This window comes from Nomascus leucogenys, chromosome 2, assembly GCF_006542625.1.
Source record: "Nomascus leucogenys isolate Asia chromosome 2, Asia_NLE_v1, whole genome shotgun sequence".
Lineage (NCBI taxonomy): Eukaryota > Metazoa > Chordata > Mammalia > Primates > Hylobatidae > Nomascus > Nomascus leucogenys.
In genome coordinates, this window is record NC_044382.1 from 596,072 (window position 1) to 621,942 (window position 25,871).

At 40.8% G+C, this 25,871-nt stretch overlaps 2 protein-coding genes and 2 pseudogenes across 5 annotated transcripts in view; 1 reads left to right on the forward strand and 3 right to left on the reverse strand.

Annotated features, from left to right (window-relative positions):
* ZFP62 (ZFP62 zinc finger protein) overlaps window positions 1-25,871 on the forward strand; it is a 124,721-nt gene that overhangs the window by 29,433 nt on the left and 69,417 nt on the right. The window lies entirely within an intron of this gene.
* Window positions 9,331-10,956, reverse strand: LOC100588380 (annotated as a pseudogene).
* Window positions 10,722-25,871, reverse strand: part of BTNL8 (butyrophilin like 8) — a 45,231-nt gene continuing 30,081 nt past the window's right edge. For 3 of the 4 annotated variants that reach the window (XM_030824094.1, XM_030824103.1, XM_030824106.1), the window contains 5 exons: window positions 14,073-14,186; window positions 13,243-13,263; window positions 12,681-12,707; window positions 12,362-12,388; window positions 10,726-11,728 (listed from right to left, as the gene is read on the reverse strand). In XM_030824094.1, the coding sequence (XP_030679954.1) occupies window positions 11,088-11,728; window positions 12,362-12,388; window positions 12,681-12,707; window positions 13,243-13,263; window positions 14,073-14,186 (830 nt within the window). In that variant the 3' untranslated portion in view covers window positions 10,726-11,087. Of the gene's footprint in view, window positions 11,729-12,361; window positions 12,389-12,680; window positions 12,708-13,242; window positions 13,264-14,072; window positions 14,187-25,871 lie in introns of all 4 variants that reach the window. The other variant, XM_030824089.1, reaches the window with a different exon arrangement.
* Window positions 15,780-15,950, reverse strand: LOC115837615 (annotated as a pseudogene).

Here is a 25,871-nt window from a genome sequence, read left to right on the forward strand (position 1 = left end):
ACAATTGCATTCCTTCCTTTCCAATTAAGATGCCCTTTATTTCTTATTCTTGCTTAATTCCTCTGGCTAGAAAATCTAGTACTATGTTGAAAAGAAGTGGAAAGAGTGGGTATTCTTGTCTTGTCCTTGATTATTGAGGAAAAGCTTTCAACTTTTCACCATTGAGTATGTTGTTAGATGTGGGCTTGTTATATACGGCCTTTATTGTGTTAAGGTACATTTCTTCCATACCTAATTTGTTGAAAGTTTTTATGGTGGAAAAAAGTGTTGAATTTTGTAAAGTGCATTTCCTGCATCCATTGAGATGATCGTATGGTGTTTGTCCTTTGTTTTGTTAATGTGATGTGTCACATTTATTGATTTACATATGTTGAACCATTCTTGCATGCCTAGGATAAATCTCACTTGATTACAGTGAATGATCTTTTTAGTTTTGTTAAATTCAGGTTGCTAGTATTTTGTTGAGGAGTTTTGCATATTTGTTCTTCAGGAATAGTGGCCTGACCCTGTGTATCCAGTCCCAGGTTAGTCCCTGAAGCCCCAGGACCCAAGCCAGCCATCTCAAACATAGCCACTAGCTTAGCACAGATACATTTAGCCTGAAGACCAACACCAGTGGACACAGGCTCCAGGACAGCTACTGTGGCTTCAGTGACAAGGCCAGCACTGACAATCCTAGGCCCCAGGCCAGTTCCTGCAGATTCAGGCTTCATGCCATCCTCAGTACTAGGATGTTCTCAGGCTCTAGACCAGTCTCAGCTGCTCCATGACCCAGAGTCTGCTCCAGCAGACTCAAGGTGCAGGGACATTAGACTCCAGTGCCAGGAAGGATTCTATGAATTGAAGTTCTAAGTCCACTCCTGTAGACACCATGGATTCCAACTCCAAGGACATTTTACTGGTCTCAGTTGCCACGTCAGCCCCAGAACAAGGCCAGTCCTTTTGGGCTCAGGTTCCAGGCCCATTCCAGTGGATCCAGGTGCCAGAGCCATCCTTGTGCCTATCCAGCCCCTGCAGACTCAGGCTCAAGGCCCACACCAGCACCAGGTCATCCCTGTGGATCTAGACCTTAGGCAGCCCCAGCAGATACAGGCTCACCCTCATAGACACAGCCTCTAGGACCATCCCCACAAACTCAATCAATAGGTCTACCTAAGGGGATCCAGGCTTCAGGCCAAACCCACAGACCTAAAAGTCAGTTATTCCCACCTGCTGACTCAGGCACCAGGCTGGACTGCCAAAGGACTCTTGCAGCAACACTGACCTCAGACCATCACAGAGAGCCTTGCTAAAATTCTCTAGATGAGATGACTGGTGAAAATGTTTCCCAGACAAATCCAGTCTGCAAAGACTGGAATAATCTTTATTTTGTCAAATGTGCAGACATCAACGTAAAGCAGAAAGAAACAAGGAAAACTAAAGAGATATAATACCACTAAAGGAATACAATAAACTCCCAGTGCCAAACTCCAAAAAAATGAGGATATACAAACTGCCTGACAAAATATTTATAATAATATTTTTAAGGAAGCTCAGTGAACTTCAAGAAAATAGAAACAATTCAATGAAATCATAAAAATAATAAATGACCAAAATAAGAAATTTAACAGATATTTAAATTATTTTAAAAATCAAACAGATATTCTGGAGTTGAAAAATACAATTAATGAAATTTAAAAATGCAATAAAAAGTATTAATAGCAGAACTGATCAAACAGAAGAAAGAATATGTGAACTCTAAGACAGGTTATTTGAAAATACACAATCAGAGGAGGAAAATAGTATAAAAGGAATGGAGAAAGTTTGTAAGACCTATGGAATGGTATCAAAAGAGCAAATATTTGAATTATAGGAGTTTGTGAGGAGCAGAGAAAGATAAAGGGATAGAAGAAGTAAAGAAATAACAGCAGAAAACTTTCCAAATACGATAAAAGCTACAGATATCCAGATACAAGAATATCAAAGGTCTTCAATAAGTTTCAATCCAGACCAGAAATATAGCAAGACTTATTATAACCCAACTGTAATAAGTGAAGAACAAAGAGAGAATCCTGAAACTAAGATAAAGTAAGTAAATAGCATATATGGTAGTTTGAATGAGGCTTGGATCCATTAGCAGATTTCTCAGCAGAGAATGTGGGATGATATAGTCAAAGCCCTGAAGCAAGCAAACAACCAACAACAAAAACTACCTATCAAGAATGATGTACAAGGAAAATTATCTTTTGGAAATGAAGGAAAAATTGAAACAAGTGAAAGCTGAGGAAAGACCAAGATGGCTGACTACAGGCACCCAGCACTCACCTCCTCCACAAGGAAGAACCAAAACAGCAAGTAGGTAATCACACATTGAACATAGCATGTAGAGAAAAAATGCTGGAATCCAGAAGGGAAGCAACTGAAACACTCTGAGGCATGAAAGCTTGAGATGGCAGCACAGAGAGGGAAGTGAGGCATCCAATCAGATTAGCTCAGAGCCAGGAGGGACTCCCATTGGAGGAAAAGGCAAGTAAGAGATCCTCAGCAGTCCACATGCCAGAGTCCTATAGTACATGCTACTGGAAAGCCCCTCAGCCCTCAAAGGCCCTGAGTAGTATAGGGATTTCCCTGGGGTCCATGTGACTGCACTGTTCCACGGAAGGAGTTCATGCAATATTACATCCCCAGGTCCCAATCAACTGCAGCATGACATCATTTTGAGAACAGACCCAATACAAGACAACATTCTGCACCATGGTTTAATAGCCCCTGCATCTCCACATCCCTGGGGTCCCACTAGCATCCTCTCATATCCACCCAGAAGTCTGCAGCATCAGAGCATTAGCTTTACTGAGATGTGCAGTAAATCTGAACCCATGGAGCACTCTAAACCTGGAAGCAGGCATTCCTGCACATCAGAGAGTCTGTGCTCAGAACATAGAGAATGGAAATACGCACTCCCCAGAACTTGAAAGCCGCCTTCCTGGGTCCACCACCACAAACAGTTACTCTCTTCCCTTCAGTAATTACATAAATAAAGTTTATAAGCTATTTTTAATTTTTAGTTATTTCTTTATAGTTAAACAGTTAATCTTTCAAGAAAAAAATGAAATAACTCAGAAAAAAAATCAAAGAGTGAAGAAATCCTATATGACATATGGGACACAAGTGAACAAAAACTCAAATGTTGGGAGTTCCAGAAGGTACAAACATGGCAAAAGGCATAGAAAACCGATTTAAAGATAAGAGCTGAAAAGTTGTCATGTCTTTGAAGAGATGAAGACATTTATATGTGGGAAGATCAAAGAATCCCAAATAGACCCAACCTAAAATGTCTTCCCTGAGGCACATTATACTCAAATTGTCAAAAGCCAAAGACAAAGAAAGAATTGTAAAAATATCAAGAGGAAAGCATCAAGTCACATGAATCTCCAGCAGATTAACAGCATATTTCTCAGCAAAAACCTCTAGGCCAAGAAAGAATGGGATAATATATTCAAAGCCCTGAAAGAAAAAGAAAAAACTGTCAGGCAAGAATACGATACCTAGCAAAGTTATCCTTCAGAAATGAAAGAGGAATAAAGTATTTCCCAGAAAAACAAAATCTGAGCGAATTCATTATCACTAGACAGGCCTTTGAGGAATGCTTAAATGCACTTCCTGCATCTAGAAGTGAAAGGATGATATCTCCCATCATGAAAACACACAAAAGTATGAAACTCACTGGAAGAAGCAGATACACAAATGAGAAAAAGAAAGGAATCAAATGTCATCACTATAGAAAGCCATCAAATTGCAAAGATAAGCAATAAGAGAATAAGAAAGGAACAAGGATATACAAAACAATTAAAAGGCAATTAACAAAATAATAAGAAGTAGTTATCAATAACAGCCTTGAAAGTAAACATATTAAATCCCACAATTAAAATTAAAAGTTTTTTTTCCCCCAAGATGGTGGATTAGAGGCATTGTTAGCATGCCTCTCCTACTTGGAAAGACAAAATAGTGTCTAGACATACACAATGTGAATTTTTTTCTAATAAGCAGGCAAGAACTTAACAGGAAAACTGAAAGAAACCACAAACTCTTTGAAAGAAGTGGCAGGCTGCAGCCTACACAATGAGTCAGGCAGAAAACTGTAAGTCCTCAAAGTGTGAGGGGGGATAAACTGCCCCCAAGATATACACTACTACTGGGGAACCTGACAATACAGGCCATGGGGGAAGGCCTTAATTCTATCCAGCCCTGAAACTGGTTTAGGGAGTAGTGGGGAACAAAAAATTAGGAACACCAGCACAAGAGCCTTGCATGCATTCCCAGCCTCCAGTGTGGACCAAGGAAGCCCTTCCTGATCCTACCTCCCAGGGGACCTCACAGAAGTTGGCCAGCTTATTCAGGCAGCAGTCACAGGTTAAGAAAAGCTTCTAACTAAAATTCTTGATATTGTCTCGAGTGGAGATGAACTTTCTTTGCCAGAAGTGGGAGGTGAGTGAAAAGTGTGCTGCATCCATGAGTGCAGAAGCTGGGCACCCTGGCTTTGCTGGCAGACTGGGAAGGGCATGGCCTAAGTACCACAGTTGCTGTCTCTGCCAGAAAGGCTTATGGCCTGGAGCAGTTTTGAGTTCTGAGCGCAAACTGCCTGGAACTTAGCTAGCCGCTGCTAGTGGAACACTGTGGGCGTGAGGTCTGCCTTGCCAAGTACATGGGACTGTGTGGGGCTTACTGCCACCTGCTACTCCCCACTGCCTGTGTAAACTCTTCTGTGCAATAGAGGCAGCTGCACCCCTCCCCGGAGCATTGCCCCAGTGGCAAGAGAACCACCCTCAACCCCCACAAGAGCCACTGTTTGCCTTGCATGTGGAGAGCCAGCATGTGGACCCGCCTGACCCAGCCTCCACCTGGTTTTGCCCCTCCACCTACCCTGGTAGCTTAACACAAAGGATGGAAACTTTTGAGAACTTTATGGCCCCTCCCATTGCCTGAGACACCACAGTACCCCCCTGGGTAACATAAGGCAAGTATAAATCCCACTGCTACTACCGCAGCTGGTGCTCTTTTCCAAGCAACACCTCCAAGCTAGAGGCCAACTGACACAATCAGTCCATTACAGCAGCTCCAGGTAGAATAACAGAGCACCCAGGAAGAAGAAAACTTGTGTGTGACCTCAGCTATCACCATTTCCTGCAGTGTCCTGACTAACCAATGGGTCCTAGTCTGTCCAGGTGAGCAGTTCATTACTACTATAACCATCATTTGAGAAAGCCAACATACTAAGGCTATTTATAACAAAGGAATCTCAGAGTCTATGTTACTCCCCTGCCACCCTCATCAGAGCTGGTGCTGGTACCCATTGCTGGGAGACTTGGGGACAGGTCACATCACTGATGGCTTTACTGACAAATTCTACCAAACTTTAAAAGAAGAATTAATACTATTTCTACTCAAACTATTTGCAAAAGTTGTAGAGGCAGGATCTCTCCCTAAGTCATCCTATGTGGCCAGCATTGCCCTTATACCAAAGCTAGACAAAGACACAACAAAAAAAGAAAACTACAAGCCAATATCCTGAATGAACATAGGTGCAAAAATACTAGCAAACCAACTCCAACAACACATCAAAAAGATAACACACCATGATCAAGTGGAATTTATCCCAGGGATACAAGGATGGATTAATACACACAAATCAATAAATGGGATACACCACATGAACAGAATGAAGGACAAAAACCATATGATCATCTCAATAGACTCAGAAGTAGCATTTTATGTTATTCAACATGCCTTCATGATGAAACTGGATATACAAAGAAAATACCTCAACACAATAAAGACCATGTATGACACATCCACAGCTAACATCATACTTATTAGGAGAAAAACCTTGAAAGCCTTTCTTCTAAGATCTGGAAGCAGACAGAGGTGTTCACTTTCAATACTTTTATTCAGCATAGCACTGGAAGCCCTAGCAAGAGCAATTAGGCGAGGGAAAGAAATAAAGTCCATTCAAATTGGAAAGAAAGAAGTTAAATCGTTCTTGTTTGCAAATGACATAATCTTATAATTAGAAAAACTGAAACACTCCAGCAAAAAAACTCTTGGAACTGATAAAAGAATTGAGTAAAGTTTTAAGATACAAAATCAACGTACAAACATCAGTAGCATTTATAGATGCCAATAGTGAACAATCTGGAAGAGAAATCAAGAAAGCAATCTCATTTGCAATAGCTACCAAAAATTTAAATAGCAAGGAATACATTTAGCCGAAGAAGTCAAGAAGTTCTAAAATGAAAACTATAAAAAACTGATAAAAGAAGTTTGAGGACACAAACAAATGGAAAGATTTCTAAGGGCCAGAAGGGATTGAACGTTGGCAGCTCCTGGGGTCACCTCTTCTCACTCAGCAAATGCTGCATTAAGAAGCACATCCCTCTCCTCCTCTTGACACTGTCTATACTCAGGTACCTGAGTACCTGCAGACTTGGACATTACATAAAATCAATAAACCAACAGTAGTGTATCAGGCATATCACTGTGATTTTTAAAATGTGAGTGTTTATATTATAAAGTGAAAGAAAACAATCTAAAAACACCACATACCGTATGATTCCAACTATATGGCATTCCAGAAAAGGCAAAACTCTGGAAATAATAAAAAGACCAGTGGTTGCCAGAGGTTAGTGGTGAGGGAAGCATGAATAATAGCAGAGCACAGAGGATTTTTAGGGCAAAGAAAGCATCTGTGTGATGCAGTGATGATAGATCCATGTCATTATCCATTTGCCAAAACCCATGGAATGTACAACACCAAGAGTGAACGCTAATGTCAGCTGCAGACTTTGGGTGATAATGATGTGTTAACATAGGTTTATCGATAGTTACAATGTTCCATCTTGGTGGGATGTGGACAGTAGGGAGAGCTATGCACCTGTGTGGGCAGAGGGTATATGGGAACTCTTTGTACTTTCCATGTGACTTTTCTAGGAACCTAGAACTGCTCTTTAAAATAAAGCATGTATATTTAAGTGTGGGCATAGCACTCAAAGGATGAGGTTCGAAGGCCGGGAACCTTCGCCTTTCTGGTCTTTCACCCTGGCCACGCCTTGGCTGGGCTTCGGGCTGCTCACCTGGATCTTCTGGATGTTCTCTCTGTCCAGCCTGGTGGTCCCTGTGTAGTAAGAAGGATTTGGTACCATGGAGGGCTCTGGTTTGTTACAAGGCAGATCCCTGCTGCCAGGACAAGCACTGGCCACATGAAACATAAGGTCTAAAACACTCTCCTGTAATATCTCTGACCCAATAGCTGTTGGTTATTGGTGGTGCTAGTGTTTAATATTTTTTAAAGCAGCTTTATTAAGGGATAGTTGACATAAAATAAACTGTACACATTTAAAGTATTTAATTTGATTATATTTGATTTATTAATATGTCCATAATCCATCACCACCAAAGTGACAATCAAGATAGTGAATATAGCCAGGCGCGGTGGCTCACGCCTGTAATCCCAGCACTTTGAGAGGCCGAGGCGGGTGGATCACGAGGTCAGGAGATCGAGACCATCCTGGCTAACACGGTGAAACCCTGACTCTACTAAAAATACAAAAAATTAGCCGGGCGAGGTGACGGGCGCCTGTAGTCCCAGCTACTCGGGAGGCTGAGGCAGGAGAATGGCGTGAACCCCGGGGGGCGGAGCCTGCAGTGAGCGGAGATAGCGCCACTGCACTCCAGCCTGGGCGACATGAGACTCTGTCTCAAAAAAAAAAAAAAAAAAAAAAAAAAAGATAGTGAATATATCTTCACTTCCAAAAGCATCCTGGTGCCTTCCTCCCACCCCTCCCTCCCCTCCAAGCAACCACTGATGTGCTTTCTCACTATAGATTAGTTTGCATTCTCTAGAGTTTCATATACATGGAATCACATAGACTGTATTCTTTTTTTATCTACCTTGTTTCACTGGGAGTAATTATTTTTGAGCTCCATCAATGTTGTGTGCATGAATAGTTCATTTTTGTGGGGTGGGAAGCAAATTAAACTTCATTTAGTTTTAAAACCAAACCACTAGGAAAATATATCACAGCCTGAAAACAGCAAATGGACAGGCTATATTATCATTTCAAGTAATAAGTTGGTGAAAATACAATGAGTTTGCTATTAAAACAGTAAGATGCCATGCTGGGGCAGGAAAACTGCATGCTACCAAGGCCCCAGGCGAATACAGTATTTGGTAATAGGAGGCTGCCACTTGTTTGCTCTAAGGGAGTCACAGCTCATCCCAGCCCAAGTTGCTTATTTTTCTCCCTCCCTTACTTCCTGTTTCCACGGGTTTGTCTCAATTGTTAATTCAGGGGGCTAAGTAAGAAATGCTGGGTTTAGGCTTTCATTGTATTCTGTTCTATGAAAACCAGGTTTTTCCAACTTCAGTGCATCATAACTCTCTTATAAGCAAGTAGCCAACAGCTACTCTTTTACTGTTCATTCCAGGCTACCAATATATATCACAATCAAAACCCCCTTCTTTTTGAGGGGGAAAGTGCTGCTGTAAGATTGTCTTGTCATGTTGCTCCAGGCAGCCTCAAGCCCTACTAGCCAGTAAGAGGGAAGCTCTGTTTCCCATAATTAGTGTGACCTCTTGTGTTTGCCTCTTGTGTTGCCTCTTGTGTTTTTTGCGTGGTCTCCAGGCTGAAAGATGCAGTGTGTAATAATTTGCAGTGTGTAATAATTTGTGGAAGAACTGCACATCCACATCTTGATGGGCAGAAAGGGTATCCACAAGGAACCTTTCAAAGTTCTTATCCAAACTGCTCTCCCTCCCAATTCCACATCTTAAAATCAACTTTTATTCCATGTATACATTACAAAAAATCAAGGAAACAAAGACCCAGAAAACCTTTTTTCCCAAGTTAGTGACCTCATGGATTTTGTTTGACAGCTTATGGGAAATGGTGTGGTGACTCTTTGGGAAACAGGATGTGGCAACAAACAGAAACACCTCTCCTCAAACGCCATCAGATCTAACCCGCCAGCCTGGTCGTCCCTGTGTAGCAAGAAGAATTTGGTACTGTGGAGGGCTCTGGCTTGTGACAAGAGAGATCCCTGCTGCCACATGAAACCTGAGGTCTAAAACCCTCTCCTGGAGTATCCCTGACCCCAATTAGCACTAGTTTTTTTCATTTCACTTTTTGGGACAGAAACATAAAAGACCCGGTGTGCAGAGGCAAGTGACATATGCCTTTCACTTGTTGCCATTCTTAATTTCTTCCTTCATAAACTTTGCTTAAAAGACTAAAATTCCCATTCCCTTTAAAAAAATATATTCTTGCCCTCAGCCCTGATGGCCACCGGCAAAGACTTTCATTTCTCAGAGGAAAAGAGAGACTCCTTCATTTCCTTGTTCATAGTCGGGATGAGGTGTATGTGGTCATCCACACACTTGGTCACTCAGCCGTCCAGTGGTTGCTTCACCTGAAGCTCCTTACTCCCTGCTTGAATCTTCAGCTTTGTGATAGCAATGCATGATGCACCAGGCCAGGTGGTCCTGGAACTTCTCCAGCTTGCTGGTCACCAAGGCCTAGGCTTGAGCTAGAAGTGCATGGCAGTGCCCAGTGCACTGCTGCACCTGCTGCGTGGATGCCTGGCTGTTCTCACAACAGCTGGCACTGCACCAGAACATGAGGCCACCTGAGAGGCTGGGAGCCTTCGCCTTTCTGGTCTTTCACCTTGGCCACACCTTGGCTGAGCCTTGGGCTGCTCACCTGGATCTTCTGGATATTCTCTCTGTCCAGACTCTTCACCATGGAGTCCACCACCTCCTGCACCCACAGCTGCTGTGTGACGACCCTTCACTGCCTGCCCGAAGAGTTGATTTTTGACTGTCATGGAGTGCCTGATGTGTGGATGCACCACGGTTTGTTTATCTGCTCATCTGTTGTGAGTATCTGGGCTGTCTCCACCTTTCAACTATTCTGAATGAGGCTTCTATGTATATTGAGGTACAAGGCTTTGTCAAGACATGCAGTGCCTTTTCTCTTGGTGAATACTTAAGAGTGGGATGGCTGGACCACACATTAGGTGACTGTTTACTTTTAAAGAAACTGCCAAACAGTTTTCCAAAATAGTTTTTACATTTTTACACTCTTTTACATTCCTATCAGCAGGGTGTGAGTTTCAGTTTCTGCACATTCTGGCCAACACTGGGTATGATCATTCCGTGTAATTTTATTACCACTCCAATAGGTAGGAATGGTATCTCATTGTTTTAATTTGAATTTTCTCAATTACTATGATGTTGAGTATCTTTTCATGTGCTTGTCATCTGTGTAGCTTCTTTGCTCACAGATGTAATTTTTTCCTGCATCTATTGAAATGATCGTATAGTTTTCTTTTTCAGTTTGTTAATGTGGTTAATTAAACTGGTTGATATGTTAATATTAAGCCACATATGAGAAAAACCACATTTAGTAGTGATGTATTATTCTTTGAATGTATTGCTGGATTCAGTTTGCTAAAATTTTAATTAGAATATTTGTGTCTAAGTTCATGGGGGATATGGACGTGTAGTTTTCCTTTCTTTTCTTGTAATGTCCTGGTCTGGTTTTGGTATGAAAGTAATGCGGGCTCTATAGAATGCAATGGAAGTGCCGCCTTCCCTATAATTCCTTGGCTCTGGCACAGAGCAGATGCCTGTTTCATGGGTGATTTGAGTAGGGAACAATAAATTCATGTGAAACAAACAAGCAAAGACCTTATTGAAAGTGTAATATAATGAACAAACCATTAGGATACACTCTGTCATCAACAAGATCTAAGCATTACTCACATTCCTTGTCTACTTAATCTACACCACAGCCTGTGAGATGGGAATTCCTGACGATTCCTCACCTGAGAGGCGGTGAGTATTTCAAGATCACTTAGCCAGATGGAGTGAGAGCAAACTAAATGTAATGTCAGCCCTCTTCCCTCCCATCTCAGGGCAGCCATGACCCCTGACTCCCATGTGGACAGGCCAATCCCCCTTCATCTGGAAGCCACCTTGGCTGGCTGCTGCGGGACTTTGGATCTGGGAGAGAAACCTTAGTATCCCTAAAGAAGAATGTGGGGTGTGATTCATCCTACACATCACCCCTGGGGAGGAAGGGCATGGTTGCCTGTGAGGAGGACTCACTGTTGCTTGTCTCTGGGATTGTAGAGGCCTTTTGCCAAGAGGCCTCTCTCTCTGATTCCTGGGTGACTGGGCAGATGACTACGGGAGTTCCATCTTGCCCATTATGGGATGGATACTCAATGTAGGGCCTCAATAAGCCTTCAAACTGACATGTCAGGGTATAAATAAGGGACTGGTCATTTATGTTGAAGAAGGAGATGGTCCCACACTCATAGTCCAGGAAGACCCCTATTTGTGTAGGTGGGGTCCTGGGGATGAGGCTGATAAAACGGGGATTTAATGTGAAATACAAATGTCCTCCATTCAGTCTGAGGACCCAGTACCCATGATCGGGAGACAAAGGCACGTGCTGCTTCCTCCTGTCCACATCATCCCGGCACACTCCCACGCGCCACCTTTCATTGTGTCCCCCGTCCACCTCCCAGTAATGTTTCCCTGCTTGGAAACTTTGAGAAGCCACCACACTCTTCCTTGTAAATCTCTTCTCCGAGTGAGGCATATCCTGGGGAGCTTTTCTATGGGTTACAGTTTTCAGATCAGAAACGCAGAGCTGCGGGTGAGCCGTCTCTGGATCCAGAGTCACCTCCACTGGGGTGCGGTGGGGGAGAGAGGAAGCATGAGTTACTGAAGAGGAAATCTGGGCTGGAACAAGAGGTCGACCCTCCCACTGCGGACTGGCTCTGGGTGGCATAGGTGAGGCCCCGGACCTGAGCCTCCCTCAGACACTGCCTTTCAGGTATCACCAGTGCAGCCTGGAGGACTCATCAATGTCTAGATATGTCTCAATATGACATCCCAATCTCGGCATATCACCCAACCCTGCCACTGTCCCTTCATACATAAAACTATTTGATTCATAAGAGCTGGAGGGACCCCACTATCTAACTTCCTCCCACTCAGAATTTTCTGCCTGACTTTACTTCCTTCCCCTCAGCTCAGACCCCTGACCAGTCACTATTGCCCTCAATTCCCTGAAACTGTGCCAAAGACCCCCCCTGTCTCCCGTTTACCCAGCCCCTGTCTTCTCCCCTTCTAGACCAAGGGGAAGAAGTGTGTCTGGGGGCACTGCACCCTTGGGGGCGATCAAGCATCCAGTTTCTCCATCTGCAGGCAGGATGGGTCTCAGCATCACTCTGTGTTCCCGTATCTGTCCCTGTTCAGTTCCCCCTCTCATGTCCACCTGAGATTCTGTCCCACCGTCACCTGCTCAGGTGTTGGTACCTGCGTGTTTCCGGGCATCTCTCAATTCTGAAAGCAAGCAGACAGAGCAGGCAGTTCAGTGCTCACGTGGGAAACAGGGCGCAGGGAGAAGGGAGAAATCAAGGATTAGGACCCTTTTTGAGTGTTGTGGGCCCTCCAGAGATCTGAAGAAGGCTATGGGGCTTCTCTACAAAATGCACCTCCCCTAGAATCTGCAATTTCAGAGTTCCCATCACAAGCTTGGCTCTGCAGGGACCCATGGGCCTCAGCATATAAAAATTCATAAACAAGAGACTTGGAAAGAAGTCATAAATGTGTGAAGAGGAATATTTTCTTTTACCTGCCTGTCTGTGCTTTCTTCTCCAGTCTGAAAAACAAAAACAAAAAACACGTAAGAGGCTGACATCACAGAGTGGGGGCCCAGGGAGGGCGTGGGAGGAAAGCCCTGCGAGTGATAACACTCACCCAGTTTATCCTGGAGTTTCCACGAAGCAAAAAGCACACTATTTAGTGGTTGATACAAGACTGGATAAAGTCTCAAAGCATCAGGCCAGGGGAGGTCGAGGATCACCCACAAATTTTTCTCAGGTTCCTCACTGTGGCCCACACACCCTCAGAGCTCATGATAACACCTCCCCCCACCACACACACAGCGAACCAACGGGCAACAGGCACAGACAATTCGTGGGGACTTCCAGGCCCTGGGTTCTATCCTAAGCCCTCCAGATATCTGAGGGGCAACTCATAGCAGTGGACGGAGAGAGCCAGGCAGCTGCTCTCCTCCACCTGCCGGTGCTTCCTGTCCAGCCTGGAGCCAGGGTCGTCCAGAGGCTCAAACTGTGGATCAGGGAGGGACTCGGGAGAACCATGTGTGGGAGGCTCAGGACATGACACATACTTACCCAATTCCGCCTGGATTTTCCCTGAAACAGAAACAGTATATTCAGTGATGGACACAGGAGTGTGCAAGGTACAAACACGGCGCTGGCTCCTTGCACAGGTGGGACGAGCTGCAGGTGTGAAGGGCTGGGCCTCTCCTAGGACACTTATATGTGCTCGTTTCCCCAGCGCCTTGCACAGGTGGGACGAGCTGCAGGTGTGAAGGGCTGGGCCTCTCCTAGGACACTTATATGTGCTTCCCCAGCGCCTGCACGTAGTGTAGCTGTCTGGGGTGGAGCAAGAGATCAGGAGGAAGGTGCCTGCTAAGGAGAGGGACAACAGCTGGGATGCTGTGGAGGTGGGGATGGAGATGGGAGAAGGCGGCTGGGAGGGGAGGCGGGGGCGGCCTCATCCTCAATGGGAAGTGTCACTCCCAGGGAGGAGGAAATTGGTTTTGGGGGTGAAAAGTCTTATTGAGACTGAATATAATTTTATCTTATTGTCAGTCACTTTTGCTTCCTCCTTTATGAATTTGTTCACCACATTAAAACTTTTTAATAGGAGTCTAGGTGTTGTTCATGGAAAATTATCCAAGCTCTCTCTATAGGTACTGAAAATCATTCATCCCCTTATTATTTGACCTAAATGAAGTAGCAAGGGCCTGTCATAGTTGATATTTCCAGAGGAAGAGGTGTTAGAATACCCTAGAGAAGGATGATTACTTTTTTGGGCCTGGGCCCCTGGAGGCTAGGAAAAGAGGAAGAGAAGCAGCTGGGATGTGGGAGCATCTCTGATCCTGTCCCTGCTGGAACCATGAATAAGGCACTGGCCCATGCTTCTCTCTCTCGCTTACCCTGGAATTTGGAGAAGAAAATCTTCAGTCCAACAATGCCAAAAAATAGGCCACAGCAGAGTATTCCCAGTACTTTGGTAGCCAGGTGCAATGATGTAGGCTGGAAAAAGGTATCTGCAAAACAATCCCACAGACATTTTAGTTATTGGTGAACAAAGGACACAATTCAATTCTTCTTTAAGGACTCACCTTGTTCCCCACAATGGAAGAAATGGGTTTCTATAAATTCTCCTATAGGTTTAACACTTTGATTGTATTTTTGTTATAAAATGAGGTAGTGGTTCTGTTTAATTTTCTTCTCAACAGATAACGACTGTGCCAACATTTATTGAATGGACGTTCCTTTACACACGGATACACGCAGCATCACCTCTGACCTAATAAGCTTTCTGTTTAGGTTTGGATTTGTTTCTGGGCTCTCTGCTCTGTGCCGTTTGTCTACTTGTCCACTTTTGTGCCGATAATTTTGAGTGGCTTAATCACCACAGTTCCGGGATATGTCCTGGTATAAACTAGACTAAGTTTCCTCACTTCTTATTCAGTTGTGCCTTGGCAATCATGGCCATTTGCTCTGCGACATAAATTTTTGTATTGACTTATCAAGTTCTAAGAAAATTCTGCTGAGATTTTGAATGGAATTGTATTGAATCTATAGATCAATTCAGAGAGAACTGATGTCTTAAAATATTTGCATCTTGTCTGAAAAACTATCTCTTCCCTCCTTCTATTACTACCATTTAAATTGACAAACTACATACATATTAATGGGTACAGTGTGATTCTTTGATACATGCCTACAATGTGGAATGATTAAATCAAGCTAATTAACACATCCATCATCTCCCTTACTTATCATTTTTATGGTGAGACATTTAAATTTTATTCTTTCTGTTATTCTGAAATATACAATATATTACTATTGACTACAGTCACCCTGTTCTTCAGTAGACTTCAAAACACATTCCTCTTGTCTATCTCAATCTTTGCACCCTTTGACCAACAACTCCCCATTCTCTCTTGCCCTCTGCCTCAGCCTCTGGTAACATTCTACTCTCTATTGTTATGAGTTCAACTTTTTTAGCTTTGACATATATCAGATCACGAGAGATTCATCTTTCTGTGCTTGGCTTATTTCATTTAGCATAACGTCCTTCAGGTTGATCCTCGGAGTTGCAAACGACAAAATGTCCATCCTTTTTTTAAAGGCTAAATATTGTACTCCATTGTATTTATAGATCACATTTTCTTTATCCATTCATCTGATGATGGATACTTAGACTGAATTTAGCAATTGTGAGTAATACAGCTATTCCATCAACATATTGATCACAATCCATTTTCATATATTCCCACAAGTAGGACTGCTGAATCATAGAGTAGTTCTATTTTTAGTTTTTTGAGAAAACTCCATACTGTTTTCCATAATGGCCATACTAATTTACATTCCCACCAATAATGTATAAGAGTTCCTTTTCTCAGCATCCTTGCCAACACTTATCTTTAATCTTTTTGATAATAGCCATTCAAAGAGGTGTAAGGTGATATCTCATTGTGGTTTAATTTGCGTTCCCACAATGATTAGAGGTGCTAAGCATTTCTTCATGTACCTGTTGTCCATTTATTTATTTATGTTTATTTTATGTACAAAGAGCTATCATGGTTTTTCATTGTGTAGATGCCTTGGATAATCCATTCAAGGAAGATCACTTAGTTCAACTTAATGAAACCTATATCCTTTGCGTACTGATGGAAGCACTGCTGGCACATATTGAGGCCGTATTTCCAGATCAGATCATGCCGGTTTGAGCAGACTCGACAAGAGCAAGAACCCTGACTGAATTTTCATGAGTGGCTCCAGTACAGCTGCTGGTGACCCATCTTTCTCTCAGGAGTGCAACTAGGTGAAAGAAGAGAGTTAGCGCAAGCCTACACTCTCCCTGTTGTCCACTTAAATGTAATTTTGAGAAATGTTTGTTCAGGTCCTTTCCCCTTTTTTAAGATCAGGTTATTTGTTTTCTTGCTATTGAGCTGTTTGAATTTCTTACATATTTTGGATATTAACCCCTATCACCTGTTTGGTTTGCAAATATTTTCTCTCACTCTGTGGGTTGTCCTTCACCTTGTTAACTGTTTTCTTTGCTGTACAGAAGCTTTTTAGTTTGATGTAATCCCATTTGTCTATTTTTGCTTTTGTTGTCTATGCTTTTTATGTCATATTCAAAAAAGTTATTGCCAAGATCAATGTCATGGAGTTTGCCCATATATTTTCTTCTTGTAGTTTTATAGTTGCAGGTCTTACATTTAACTTTTTAATCTAATTTGAGTTCGTTTTTGTACATGGTGTGAGATAAGGGTTCAATTTCACACATGTGCATGTGGATATCCACTTGTTTCAATATCGTTTATTGAAGAGACTGTCCTTTCTTCATCCTGTGTTCTTGGCACCTTTTTCAAAAATCAATTGTTCATAAACACATGGGTGTATTTCTAAACTTTCCATCCTGTTCCACTGAGTGATGTGTCTGCTTTTGTGCCAGCCCCAGGACATTTTAATTATAATCACTTTATATTTTGAAATCAGAGTATAGTGACTCTAACTTTGTTATTTTTGCTCAAGATTGCTTTGGCTATTTGAGATCTTTTGTGGTTCCATATGAATTTAATGATTGCTTTTTTCTTTATCTGTGAAAAGTGACATTAGAATCTTGAGAGATTGTATTGAATCTTTAGATAGCTTTGGGTAGTATGAACATTTTAACAATGCTAATTCTTCCAGTCCCTGAACATAGAATATATTTCCTTTATTTGTGTTCACTTTTTTAAGTTTTATTTTACTTTGTATTGATGTAATAATTGTTCATATTTACAGGGTGCAAAATGGTGTTTTGATACACGTGTACAATATGTAATGATCAAATTAAGGTATCACCTAAAACATTAATCATTTCTTTAAGGTGAGAACATTCAAAATCCTCTTTTTTAGCTATTTTGAGATATGTAATATGTTATTGGTAATTATAGTTACCCTACTGTGCCATAGAAGACTGGAACTTATTACCGCTATTTGAATGTAATCTTGTACCTGATCCACCTCTCCTCATCCCCTGCAATCCTCTACCCTTACCAGCCTCTAGTAACCACTATTCCACTTGCTGCTTCTATGACATCAGCTTTTTAAAAGAATTTTAATTGCCTCATAATAACTGTACATATTTATGTGGCACAATGTGATGTTGTGATACATGTGTACATTGTGTAATGATCATTTCCATCACCTCAAACACTTGTCGTGTCTTTGTGGTGAGAACATTCAAAATCCCCTCTTCTAGCTATTCTGAAATATACTATACAGTCACTCTGCTACGCAATAGGACACCGGAACATTTTCTTCCTAATTGTAACTTTATATGCATTGGCCAATCTTTCTCCATTCCTCCCTCTACCCTATCCCCAGCTCCAGCAGTCTCTGGTAACCCCTACTTCTCTACTTCTATGAGATAAACTTTTTGGATTCCATATGTGGGTGAGATCATGTGGTGTTTGTATTTCTGTGTCTGGCTTAATTTACTTAATGTCTTCTAGATTCTCTGCCTCTGTGAGATACATTTATTGGATTCCACTTATGGGTGAGATCATGTATGGTTTAATGTACTTAACATAGTGTGTTCTGAGTTCATCCGTGTTGTTGCAAATAATAGGATTTCACTCTTTTTATTACTGAATAATATTCTATTTTGTATATACATCATATTTGCTTTTCATTAATTTGTTAATAAACACTTAGGTTGATTCCATATCTTAGCTATTGTGAACAGTGCTAAAATAAACATAGGAGTGCAGATTTCTTCAATATGTTGATTTTCTTTCTTTTGGATATACTCGCTACTTTGATTGCTGGATCTATGGTAGTTTTGTTTTTAATTTTTTGAGAAATCTCCATACTGTTTTCCATAATGAACATACTAATTTAAAATCCCACCAATGGTGTGTAACTGTTCTTTTTCTCCACATCAGCAACAATTGTTATCTTTTGTCTTTTTGATGATGGCAATTTTAACTTGAGTAATGTTTTATCTCATTGTAGTTTTGATTTGCATTTCCCTGATGACTAGTGATATTGAACAGTTTTTTATATATCTGTTTTTCATTTGTATGTTTTCTTTTGAGAAATGTGTATAAGGTCTATCATCCTGGCCAGGCACGCTGGTTCACGCCTGTAATCCCAGCACTTTGGGAGGCTGGATGGATCGCCTGAGGTCAGGAGTTAGAGACCAGCCTAGCCAACCTGGTGAAACCCCGTCTCTACTAAAAATATAAAAATTAGCTGGGCGTGGTGGAGGGTGCCTGTAATCCCAGCTACTTGGGAGGCTGAGGCAGGAGAATCACTTGAACCCAGGAGGCCGAGGTTGCAGTGAGCCAAGATTGCACCATTGCACTCCAGCCTGGGCAACAGAGCGAGACTGTCTCAAAAAAAAAAAAAAAAAAAAGTCTATTTTTCCTTTTGCGATTGGATTATTTGGGTTTTTTCACTCTTGAGTTGTTTGAGTTCCTTATATCCTGGATATGAATAGCTAGTCAGATGTATAGTTTGCAAATATTTTCTCCCATTCTGTAAGTTACTTCTTCACTCTGTTAATTATTTCCTTTGCTGTGCAAAGCTTTTCAGTTTGATATAATCACACTTGTCTGTTTCTGCTTTTGTTGTCCGTGGTTTTGAAATCATATATATATAAAAAGTATTGCCCAGTCCAATGTCCTGAAGCATTTTTCCTGTTTTCTTCTAGTAGCTTTATAGTTTCAGGTTTTATATTTTAGCCTTTAATTCATCAAGAGTTTATTTTTATATATGGTGAGAGATAGGGGTTAGTTCATTCTTCTGCATATGGATACTGGTGAATGCAGCACTATTTTTTGAAGAGACTGTCTTTTCTCTAATATATATTCTTGGCACCTTTCTCAAAAGTGAGCTGAATGTAAATATATGGATTTATATCTGGGTTTTGTATTCTGTCTCATTCTTCTGTGTGTCTGCTTTTATGCTAGTACCACGCTGTCTTGGCTACCATGATTTTGTAGTGTATTTTGAAGCTCCATAGTGTGATACCTCCAGCTTTGTTCTTTTATTCAATAATGTTTTGGCTGTTTGGAGACTTCTGTGGCTCCATATGAATTTTAGGATTTTGGTTTTTATTTCTTTAAAGAATGTCATTGGTATTTTGATAAGGATTGCATTGACTCTGTAGATCACTTTGGGTAGTATAGTCATTTTACCAATCTTAATTCTTTTAGATCAGGAACATGGGGTATCTTTTCATTTGTTTGTGTTCCCTTCAGTTCCTTTCATCAATGTTTTGTAGTTTTTGTTGTATAGATCTTCACCTCCTTGGTTAAACTTATTCCTTGGTATTTTATTTTGTTGTAGCTATTGTAAATCATACTGCTTTCTTGATTCTTTTTCAACTAGTTTGTTATTGGTGTGTAGAAACACTACTGAATTTATATGTTGATTTTGTATCCTGCAACATTACTGAATTTGTTTATCAGTTCTAAGAGGTTTTTTGTGGAATCTTTAGTATTTTTTTTATATAAAGATCATGTTGTCTGCAAACAGGGGCAATTAGACTTTCTCCTTTCCAATTTAAATGCCCCCCTTTTTTTAATCTTGCCTAATTTCTCTGTCTAGGACTTCCAGTACTTTGTTGAATAAGAGTAGTAAAAGTGGGCATCCTTGTCTTGTTCCAGTTCTTATTGAAAAGCTTTCAACTTTTCCCCATTCTGTATGATGTTAGCTGTGAGTTTGTCATATGTAACCTTGATTGTGTTGAGGTACATTTCTTCTACATCTCACCTGTTGAGAGTTTATATCATGCAGGATGTTGAATTTCATCAAATATTTTTGATGTCTATTGAGATGATTATATGCTTTTTGGTCTTCATTCTGTTGATGTGATATATCACATTTATTGATTTCCATGTGTTGAACCTTCCTTGCATCCCTGGAATCAATCCCACTTAATTGTGGTGTATATTCTTTTTGATGTGCTATTGGATTTGGATTGCTAGTATTTTGTTGAGAATTTTTGCATCTATGTTCACAATGGATATTGGCCTGTAGCATTCTCCTTTTTGTTGTATTCTTTTCTGATTTTGGCATCAGGGTGATACTGTCCTCATGGAATGAGTTTGGAAGAATTCCCACCCATTCAACTTTTTGTAATACTTTAAGAAGAGAAGGTGTTAGTTCTTTAAAAGTTTAATAGAATCCAGCAGTGAAGTCATCTTGTTTTGGGCTTTTGTTTGTTGGGATACTTCCTACTGCTGATTCACTCTTGTTACTCATTATTAGTCTGATTAGGTTTTCTATTTTTTCTTGACTTTATTTTGGTGTGTTCCATGTGTTTATGAGTTTATCTACTTCTTTTAAGTTTTCCAATTTGTTGGCATATGCTAGTTCTCTCTTTCTCTCCTTCCTTCTTTCATATAGTAGTTCTCTCTTTCCTTTTCTCTTTCTTTCCCTCCCTCCTTCCCTCCCTCCCTTCCTTCCTCCTTCCCTCCCTTCCTCCCTCCCTCCCTTCTCTTTCTTCTTGCTGTGTCTCCCAGGTTGCATCTCAATCTCGGCTCACTGCAGCCTCTGCCTCCCAGATTCACGTGATTCTCATGCCTCAGCCTCCCAAGTAGTTGGGGGCTACAGGCGCATGCCACCAAACCTGGCTAATTTTTGTGGGGTTTTTTGCTTTGTTTTGTTTTGTTTTGTTTTTAGCAGAGATAGGGTTTCACCATGTTGGCCAGGCTGGTCTCGAACTCCTGACCTCAAGAGATTTGCCTGCCTTGACCTCCCAAAGTGCTGGGATTACAGGCATGAGCCACTGTGCCCCGCGGCATATAGTTCTTAATAGTCTCCGGTGATCCTTTGTATTTCTCTAGTATCAGTTTTAATGCCTCCTTTTGGTTTCTGATTTTCTTTATTTGGATCTTCTCTCTTTTTTTCATAGTTAGTCTAGCGAAGGTTTGTCAATTTTATCTTTTCAAAACACAAACTCTTATTTTGTTGGTCTTTTGTATTATAATTTTGGTCTTTATTTCATTTATTTCTCCTCTGATATTTATTATTTTTTCCTTCTACAAAATTTGGGCTTCGTTTCTTCTTGCCCTTCTAGTTTCTTGAGGCTAATTGTTAGGGTTTTTTTTTTTTACTTGAAATATTTATACTTTTTATGATGTAGGCATTATTGCTATAAACTTACGTCCTAGTACTGGTTTTACCATATCCTGTATGTTTTGGTATGTTGTGTTTCTTTTTTTTTTTTTTTTTTTTTCCTCTGAGATGAAGTCTTGCTCTGTCTACCAGGCTGGAGTGCAGCAGCATGATCTCAGCTCACTGCAATCTCTGCCTCCCTGGTTCAAGCAATTCTCCTGCCTCAGCCTCCCGAGTAGCTGGGATTAGCGCCACCACGCCCAGCTAATTTTTGTATTTTTAGTAGAGACGGTGCTTCACCATGTTGACCCCTTGACCTTGTGATCTGCCTGCCTCAGCCTCCCAAAGTGCTGGGATTACAGGCATGAACCACTGCGCCCAGCTGGTTTGTTGTATTTACATTTTCATTTGTTTTTAGGAGTTTTTTAACTTTCTTTTAAATTTCTGCATTGAGCCAATGGTTGTTCAGAAGAATGTTGTTTAATTTCCATGTATTTGTACAATTTCCAATGTTCTTGTTATTGATTTCTTGTTTTATTCTATTGTTCCCTGAAAATATACTTGATGTAGTTTTTATTTTAAAAAAATTTTTTGAGGTTGTTTTGTGGCCTAACATAAAATGTATCCTGGAGAATGTTCCATGTGCTGATGAGAAGAATGTGTATTCTGCAGCTTGTGGATAAAATGTTATGTAAATATCTGCTAGGTTCATTTGGTGTATAGTGTACAATAAATCCAATGTTACTTTGTTGATTTTCTGTCTAGATGATCTGTCCAGTGGTGAGTGTGGGGTGTTGAAGTCCCCAGCTTCAACAGCTAGACAGTTCAGCTAGACATTACATTAATTAATGCATTGGGATCTACCTTTCCCTTTAGATCTAGTAATATTTGCTTTATGAATCTTGGTGCTCCCGTGTTGGGTTCATATATATTTATAATTGCTATATCCTCTTGTTGAATTGACCCCTTTATCATTAAACAATAATCTTCTTTGTCCCTTTTTACAGTTTTTGACTTAAAATCTATTTTATCTGATATAAGTATAGCTATTCTTGCTTGTTTGTTTGTTTTTTCCTTTTGTATGGAATACCATTCGTCATCCCTCAATTTCAGTCTTTGTGTGTCTTTACAAGTGAAGTGAGTTTCTTCTGGGTGGCATATAATGGGATCTTTTTTCATTCATTCATTCATTCAGCCAATCTATATATTTTAATTAGGGAATTTAAACTGTTTACATTCAAGTGTATTGTTGATGAGTGAGGACTTACTCCTGTCATTTTGTTAACTTTTTGTTCATTATTTTGTATATCCCAGTTTGATTCTTCCTCTCTTATCATTTACCTTTGCCATTTGATGGATTACTATAGTGATAAAATTTGATTCCTTTCTCTTTCTCAATTTCATGTCTGTTCTTCCAGTGAGTTTTCTACTTTCAGGTGTTTTCGTATGGTAGTTATCATCCTTTCCCTTCCAGATGTAGGACTCCCTTGAGCATTTCTTGTAAGACTGATCTAGTGGTGATAAATTCCCTCAGTTTTGCTTATCTAAAAAATATCTTTTTCTTCTTTATTTCTGAAGAATAGCTTTGCTGGACATCATATCTTAGTTGGCTTTTTTTTTCCCTCCAGCACTTCAAACGTAGTATCCCTTTCTCTCTTGGCCTGGAAGATTTCTGTTAAGAAATCTGCATTACCATCCTGACCAACATGGTGAAACCCTCTCTCTACTAAAAATACAAAAATTAGCTGGGTGAGGTGCTGCGTGCCTGTAATCCCAGCTACTCGGGAGGCTAAGGCAGGATAATCGCTTGAACTAGGGAGTCAGAGGCTGCAGTGAGCCGAAATCGTGCCAGTGCATTCCAGCCTGGTGACAGAGCAAGACTCTGTCAAAAAAAAAAAAAAAAAAAAAGAAAGAAAGAAATCTGCTGTTAGTCTGATGGGAATTCTCTTGTATGTAGCATGACACTTTTATCTTGCTCATTTTAGAATTCTCTGTTTGTCCTTTTGACAATTTGACTAAAATATGCCATGTAGAGGACCTTTTTGTGTTGAATATGTTTGGAAACTTTTAAGCTTCCTGGGAACTGGATGTCCACATCTCTTCCAGGACTTGCAAAGTTTTTAGCTATTATTTTATTAAATAGGTTATTTACACCGTCTCTCATCTCTTCTTCTGAAACTCACATAATGTGAAAATTTTTTCACTTAATGGTATTTCATAAGTCCTGTGTACTTTCTTCATTCTTTTTTTTCTCTTTTTTTCATCTGACTGGGTTATTTCAAAATACCTGTCTTCAAGTTCAGAAATTCTTTCTTCTGATTCATCTCCTGTATAAATTTGAAAAGAATCAAATTGTATCACTATGGTAATCCATCAAATGGCAATGTTTTTATTTCATTCATTGAATTCCTTAGCTCCAAGATTCCTACTTAGCTCTGTTTTGTAGTATCTGTCTCTCTGTCATGTATTTCTTTTTTTTAAATGGGGAAAGGGGCTTTTAAAAAATATTTCAATTAGATCAAAAATTGTTTTCCTGATTTTGTTAAATTCTCCATTTCTAGTCTCTTGTATCTCACTAAGTGTTCTTAAGATCATTATTTTGAACTCCTTTTCAGGCATTCATAGATTTTATTTTCCTTGGAGTCTGTTACTAAAGAATTATTGTGTTCCTTTGGAGGTGTCATATTTCCTTGGATTTTCATGTTTCTTGGGTTCCTACATTTATATCTGCAAATTTGGTGGAACAGTAACCTCTTCCAATTTTATGGAATAACATATATAAACCAACTGTTAGTTTTGTTGATGTTTTCTTTTGTTTTTCTACTCTCTATTTCTGCTCTAATTTTTGTTATTTCAAACATTTTCAATTTGGGGCTTCATTTTTTTATTTTTCTAGTTCCCTGAGGTGGAAACTTTTATAGGCAAAGATGTTTTTCTGTAGATGAGTCCTATGGTGTTGGTTGGATACGTGGGCACTGTATTATATTAATAATTTCCATGTAACTGCTTCAGCTGTAATCAACGTTGGAAGTACCTTCAAGTGTGTCAATGTTGTAGGCTGTGTGTAGTTTTGGAGGCAATGGCACAGCTTTGTGGGGGACTGGGGCCACCAGATAGGCTGGTTTTTAGGCAAGAGCGGTGCATACCAAACATGACAGCTCCACTGGTCACTTGGTCCCAGGGGTGTACCAGTCGAGGAGGCAAGGTTACTAGTGGTGCCAGGTGCTGAGTGGGCCAGTACCTGGAGTCCTAGACGATGCACATAGCATGCAGCAGCTCTGCAAGTAAATGAGATATGGCCACCATCAGTGGTGGACACCAAATGGGCTGTTCCTGAGACTCCTGGGGGGCTGCATGCAGCATGTAGTCACTCTGCCAATCAAGGGTATGAAGTCATGGCAGCAGATGCTGAGTGCCCCAGTCCTTGGAACCCTGGGGGATGCAGGCAGTGTGTGGTGCCTCCACTGTTCCAGGGGGTGATATTTCTGGTGGGAGCAGATGCTGGGCAGGCTAATTCCCAATTCCTGGGGAACATGTGTGGTGTACAGCACCTCTGCCAGTTGAAAGTTTCGGCTCACTGGTGGTCTGGTCACATGTGACTCCACAAGTCCTTAGATCACTGGAGTCACATGTGGCATGCAGCAGCTCCACCAATCAAGTGGTTAGGGTCACTGGTTGAGGGGATGGAGTGGCCGGTGGCAAGCTTCAACTGTGCTTGTCCACAATTCCTGCGGAGCACACTATGGCACGTGGCAGCTCTGCTAGTCAAGGACATCAAAACAATATTAATTCTTCTAATTATGAACACAGGATAGTTTTCCATTTGCTTGTGTTTTCTTCAATTTCTTTAATCAGTGTTTTATAATTTTCCATAATTTTAACCAGGTCTTTCATGTCTGGTTAAATTTATATCTAAGTACTTTTTTGTTGCTATTGGAATTGTTTTCTTAATCTTTTTCAGATAGTTTTTCATTAGTGTATAGAAATGAAACTGATCTTTGTATGTTGATTTTGTATCCTTCAACATTACTAGACTTGTTTACCTGTTCCAATACTTTTTTGGCTAAGTCTTTGGGATTTTCTATATGTAAGATCATGTTATTACTAAATAGAGACAATTTTACTTTTTTCTTTCCAATGTGGATACCTTTTCTTTGTTTCTTTTGCCTAACTGTGCTGGTGAGGACATCCAATGCTATCTTAGAAAGAAGTGCCAGGGGCGGTGGCTCAAGTCGGTAATCCCAGCACTTTGGGAGGACGAGGCAAGTGGATCACAAGGTCAAGAGATCGAGACCATCCTGGCCAACATGGTGAAACCCTGTCTCTACTAAAAATACAACAAAATTAGCTGGGCATGGTGGCGCGTGCCTGTAGTCCCAGCTACTCGGGAGGCTGAGGCAGGAGAATCACTTGACCCAGAAGATGGAGGTTGCAGTGAGCTGAGATCATGCCATTGCACTCCAGCCTGGTGACAGAGCAAGACACCAAAAAAGAAAAAAAAAAAAAGAAGTTGTAAGAATGGGCATTCTTGTATTGTCCCTGATCTAACAAGAAAAGTGTTCCACTTTTCGTGTTTAAGTATGATGTTGATAACAGTGGCAGCC